Source organism: Atta cephalotes (assembly GCF_000143395.1).
Source record: "Atta cephalotes unplaced genomic scaffold scaffold00039, whole genome shotgun sequence".
Lineage (NCBI taxonomy): Eukaryota > Metazoa > Arthropoda > Insecta > Hymenoptera > Formicidae > Atta > Atta cephalotes.
The window spans coordinates 507,107-513,272 of NW_012130103.1; the positions used below are offsets into that span (position 1 = coordinate 507,107).

General features: G+C 33.1%; 1 protein-coding gene across 1 annotated transcript; it reads left to right on the plus strand.

Moving 5' to 3' along the window:
• The first annotated feature begins 4,963 nt into the window (after positions 1–4,963).
• LOC105621991 (oxygen-dependent coproporphyrinogen-III oxidase) lies at positions 4,964–6,166 on the plus strand. Its single transcript, XM_012203422.1, has one exon. The coding sequence runs from the start codon at positions 4,964–4,966 to the stop codon at positions 6,164–6,166; it is 1,203 nt and encodes a 400-aa protein (XP_012058812.1).

The window sequence follows — 6,166 nt, forward strand, 5'->3', positions numbered from 1 at the left end:
AACACTTTTTTCTGGATATAAACATAACTTTAAGCATAATAGCAAATCAAAACGGTGATCAAATTAATAAATAATGATAAACAAATCCAAAATTAAATATGTATCATAATTGTTTGTAGCTAATCCATTTTAAAGTAATGGGTCTATAAAGCGTTATATTCATTTCTAATATAATGATAAAGCTGTACATTTTATACAGATTCGTTACCTGATAAAATCTTTGTCACTCACCGACCGATGTCCCGATCTCTCAGTACAAAGTCGTGCAAAGTCTCTATTATATTTTACTGCACCTTCACTAACTAGCTAATGGCTTGATTGCGGCCGAGGTAAATGCGTACCAATAAAAGAAGGAAGACCGATTGATGCGATGGAGTTATCAATTATGTAGTTACATGATGTGATTCTGTCATACAAATACAAGATACAAATTAAAATATCGTTCACAATAATCAATAATTAAAAAACTAATTTTTATTACATATTGAATTTTTCAATAGTTTTTTTAATTATATATCCATTAAAATAATTATACTTTTTTTCAAAATGGTCTTTATGAGAATAAATTTCTGTTTGTTTTAGATTAATTCTTTTTTTTAATTATTATTTTTAATTATTGAAATAACAATCTAACGGGAAGAAATGACTAATTTTTGGTGCAAATAAGTTTGTTTACCGCAAAGTGATGCATTACTTTTCCTGAGCCTCCTCCTTCTCACAAAATTGTCAAGCCTGCTTTTCATCTCTCTTTTCTTCCCATTGTTTGATTTGTGACAGTATCTATTAGTTGAAACAAATAGTTTATTAAAATTAAGTGCAGTTATAGCAAATAATTGCTAAGAGTGCGTTCTGTTTTGTGCTTATAGTGCTTGCAAATATCATTTATCCTTGTTTGATATTTGATAAATAAGGATAAACTAATGTTTACATCATGTGAGCATGAAAGCAGAACGCACCCTAAATATTATGCGATCATATCATATTTTGTTCGTATAGTTGATATTAATTAAACGTGATGCATAGTTCAAACAACAGCAGAAAAATAAGGACGCAGGAATTATCATGTTCGATACTCGCGATACTTTACAAATAAAACTTAGACATTGGAATGCATCTAAGATGGCGAAAGATTTCTGTATAGTTGATTTTATACGCGACATATATGCTATTCGGCTGCAAATATTGTAAAATATAATTCGTGCTCGAACGAATTATTCGCGTACTAATGCCGAAATTATATTACACAAAAAATTATTAGACATTTTAATAATTAAATATAAAATTAATATAAATTTGATTATCAATTCAATAAGTCGCATAATAGCATTCATTTGGAGCCAACCATCTCGTATTCGTTGCATTCTGCAAATAAAACAATGTAATTAATATGTCGAAGTGATTTCATCTCTCGCGTTATCAGTTTCACACGCCAAAAGCGACACGGCAATGCGCGTCTTTTTCTTAGTGAATATTGAATCTATGATTGCGCGAAATAAGTGTTGCAATAAACGACAAATATAGATTTAATATAGGTGTCAATTATCATTTGATTGATACCAATTTCATCTCTTAATTATATTTGCGCTTCATTTACAGATCGAAATGTGTAAATCGTAGTTGTAATTAAGATTAAAAAGACGAAACAGATTCGTTTTTAACGCACTTAACTTCACGTGCCAAAGGCGACGCTGCACTTCTCATTCTCGGCGTCGCGTTCATGAATTTTCCGTATTTCAAAATATATCTGATGCTGATGCGAAATGTGGAAATAACAATCATAAAGACATAATATACGCTCTTCTTTTATAATTATTATTTCCGTATTGCAGATATTCGAAAATCTCATTGCCAATTATTTAAGCGATATACTTTCGGCAAACAAATTTTACGAAATACGCCTTCGAAAGGAGTATTAATATGCGATTATTGTGAATCTATAGTTACGCGGTAGTTAAATATCGCGTATGAAAATATATATTCAAGTATTATACATTCAGGTATATTATATAGATTTTAATTACTACACTTGATCGCGCGTTTCCACTTATCTGATAGCCAGTCCGTGTCATCTCCTATCCGCCACATTTCGCGAATGAAATGTGAATGCGATCGAAATGGGGAAATGGTGTCGTTTTCCGCGGTTAACTTCACGCGTAGAAAGCGACGCGAGACGCAACGACACGACGCCACATATTTTCGACTGAATAATCAGTGTGTTAGTACTATACTAGACTCTGCAATAGGCGATATTTACGAGAAGTTACGAGAAGTAAAGGCAAAGTTAATTATTGATTACCTTAATAAAGAAATCCAACGATGAATGATTCTTTCGTGCCGTTTCTCGTCGTTTATATTCTAAGAGATTCTGTCGTTTTATATTCAGCAGAGATTAGAATGTGGAGAAAAAGTCAATCGATTCGAAGACAGGATTGCGAACAGTGCGAACTTTTTCAACGTTAAAATGACAGGACATATCCCCGTCCTCTGCTCGAATGCAAAAGCGTGAAATTGCAAATTACGCACTATTTATATGCTCAAACTGCGAACCCCACCACTCGCATGCCAGCCAATGAGTGCGATGAATGCTTCGCTGTGGATGCTTATTGGCTCGCGTTAGCTTTCAAAAGTGGTATATAAACGTTACGCTCAAAAAACTTTAGTCTTTTTCGGAATTTGTGACCGTGCGTTTTGAGGATAAAGAAACCTGTACGTATTCGGCAAGCGCTTTTATAATGTCAGTGTGTATTTAGTACATAATATTCGCGTTACGTGTACTATAGAATTTCAAACATAAAAAAGTGTTTTGAACACGGGCTAGAAATTATATTCTTCCCAAAAATTAAAAACCAATTAGAATAAATAAATGAAGGCTATCGAAAAAATTATATGAAAGAATAATTGAACTTATAAAATAATAATTATAAATGTGAATCATACACACATTTACAAACACCGCGCAAGTATAGAAATATACTTATTATTTAAAGTTCTTTAGTAAAATTTTATAAATCAAAATATTAATCAGTACCACTCCACTGAGTTTTATTTTATTGTTAGGTATTAAATATATTATGCTGCATAATCATTACGCTCACTTATGTATGAAGTGAAAACGACATTAGATTTTTTTATGTAATATATGCGGTATTGGAAAATGAACTTACGAAATTATATCGATGGCAGAGAGAAACCTAACCTAATCTCTCTGGTTTCATAAACAGCTGATTCATAAACTTTACCGTGAGTATCTTAAAACTATTGGAAAATAAAAACATTATAAATTTGGTTTAAGAGAAGATAATATAGATGTTTTCCAATAAGAGACACAGATGATAGTGTAACATATTATATCCTTGTTTTTTTAAATATTAAACATAGCTGAAATAATCGCTGTGTTACTCCTATGTTTCTTACCTGTATCAATATATATTTTGAAAATATTATTGTATAGTATTTTTTATCTTTTACTTATTTTTAGTCAATGTCATGAATTAAAATGGTAAGCTATAGTGTTTGGAATAAAGATTTCGACAGTAATATTTAACTCAGCAAAGTTATAATAATTTTATTTTACTGATTCTAGAACATTCTTAAACTAGCTCTATATATTGTATATATATATATATATATACACTTTACACTTTGTCATTATTCTCTTTTTCTTCCATGTTGAAGTTTCTGGAATTAGCTGTCCAAGAAGTGGAGTTGTGTTCATGATGCTAAAAATCAAGCTGAGGTCTTGGATAGAGAAGGAATGAACAGATTGAACAATTCATCAACAATATAATCGATTTTTTCTCCAGCTGAAGTTTCTGACCGATTTCTAGAATCTAGTGTGGACACAAGAATAATTTAGAATATCAAAAAAATATCTAGGAACTCGAGGATTCAGATTGCAGCAAAGGATTCGAAGCATGCGTTAGATTGTGGATTGAAAGAAAACGGAGTAAAAGGTGAAAGAGAAGAGAATATGGCAAAATATAATGCGTATAAATCATGTGCCTGCGCAATCGAGAAAATATCGAGATAGTACAGTCAGATTGAGAACGTTCTAGACTGACTAGAAAACATTCTAGTCAGTGAATAAACAGTTATAAATATGATGATCATATTTTGTAAAAGAAAATAAAAGACAGACTTTATTCCTAAATATTTTTAAACTAATTCGTGACTGTCAGAAGTCTGCATTAATTTCTGAAATTTTCTTACGCAGTATACCTGAGAATAATAATGCAATTTTGACAATAAATACGGATATACATCCACTCACATTTATGTACATTTTTTCGTGAATTTTTATAAAAAGAATGTCACGGTAACAGTAGAAAATAATACTTAGTAGAATAGAATAATTGATATTTTGTAGTGAGCCTTTCCTATACTATTCTTTTTATAGATATTGTGTCTCTATTTGTAGAAAATGACAAATATTACTTCATGGAATCTGTTTTCTGCTAATTTGCACTTCAATTTATTTCACAAAATTGCATTTAAAAATTCTCTAATCTCTTACCTGAAATTTTGAGCAAAAGTATCTGGAAAATCTGAGAATTTTCAGAGAATTTTTTTACAAGATTTCAATAAACATCTTGAACGATGCAATAAACTTTTCAAGATATATATATTATTTTCTCTTTATAAGTGAAGTTTAGTGTTCTTATTTTATACTGCTGTTTATTTTTGTATTTATAATTTTGCAGCGAAAACGCATTTATAATCTAAAAATAGGTGCTGGATACGGACGATAATAATATTATAGTAATCGTATAAAATACACAAAAAGAAATTATTCTTTACATTTTATTAGTTATAAAAATATAAAACACTTATTAATCTAATCTAATGGATTTGATATCTAATCAGGAAACCTTTACCAATTCTAACACCGCAAGATTACTTTGTGACACTGACTAGAAAATAAGACTTTAAATTTTGTTCTAGAAAGAATAATTTCAAAGAAATCATGGCCACACGTTATATGGTACGAAGAGTCCTACGTTCTATTAACGCTTACCATTACACTGTATGGTTTACATGGAGCAAATTTTCGATAAACTCGAAAAATCTACAGAATTTTGGAACAGGAATCCTTACGGGACTGGCGACGTACAGCATATACAGTGATGTAGTTCAGGCAGCGCATAATGACCTGCAAATTTATAAAAAAACTTTTATGGCAGAGCCTATCACAGCCGTCGAACAATTACAGAAAAATCCGAACGATATGAGAACAAAAATGGAACTGCTGGTGATGAAGACTCAGGCAGACTTCTGCAGAGTTCTCGAAAAATTGGAGAATGGCAATTCCTTCAAAGTGGATCGCTGGACCAGAAAAGAAGGTGGTGGCGGTATTACTTGCGTCCTGCAAGATGGACAAGTATTCGAGAAAGCTGGTGTTAACGTTTCCGTCGTAACCGGCATGCTACCACCGAATGCTATCCAACAGATGAAGGCACGCGGTAAGAAGATCGAAGACTCGGTGCCGTTTTTCGCAGCTGGTGTCAGCGCTGTGATTCATCCTCGCAATCCCATGATCCCCACAATTCATTTCAACTATCGTTATTTTGAAGTGGAGAATCCAGATGGTACAACTCAATGGTGGTTCGGAGGCGGTACAGATCTCACCCCGTATTACTTGGATGAGGAAGATGCCAAACACTTTCATAAAGCGTTAAAAACCGCCTGCGATAAGCACGATCCTTCCTACTACCCGAAGTTCAAGGAATGGTGCGACAATTACTTCAATATTGTGCACCGAGGGGAACGGCGCGGCGTGGGTGGGATATTTTTCGACGACCTTGATACTCCAAATCAGAACGAGGCATTTCAGTTCGTCACTTCTTGTGCTGAGGCAGTCATTCCGTCATACATTCCTTTAGTAAAGAAACACAAGAATGATGGTTACGGATATCACGAGAGGCAATGGCAACTATTGCGACGGGGTAGGTACGTCGAATTTAATTTGATCTACGATCGCGGCACCAAGTTTGGCCTATATACACCTGGTGCACGATATGAGAGTATACTCATGTCTCTGCCACTGAACGCCAAATGGGAATACATGCATGAACCTAAAACCGGTTCGAGAGAGTCGCAACTTTTGGAAGTACTGAAAAATCCGAGAGATTGGTTGGACAAAGCAAATTCGGACAATGTGCAAGTATAA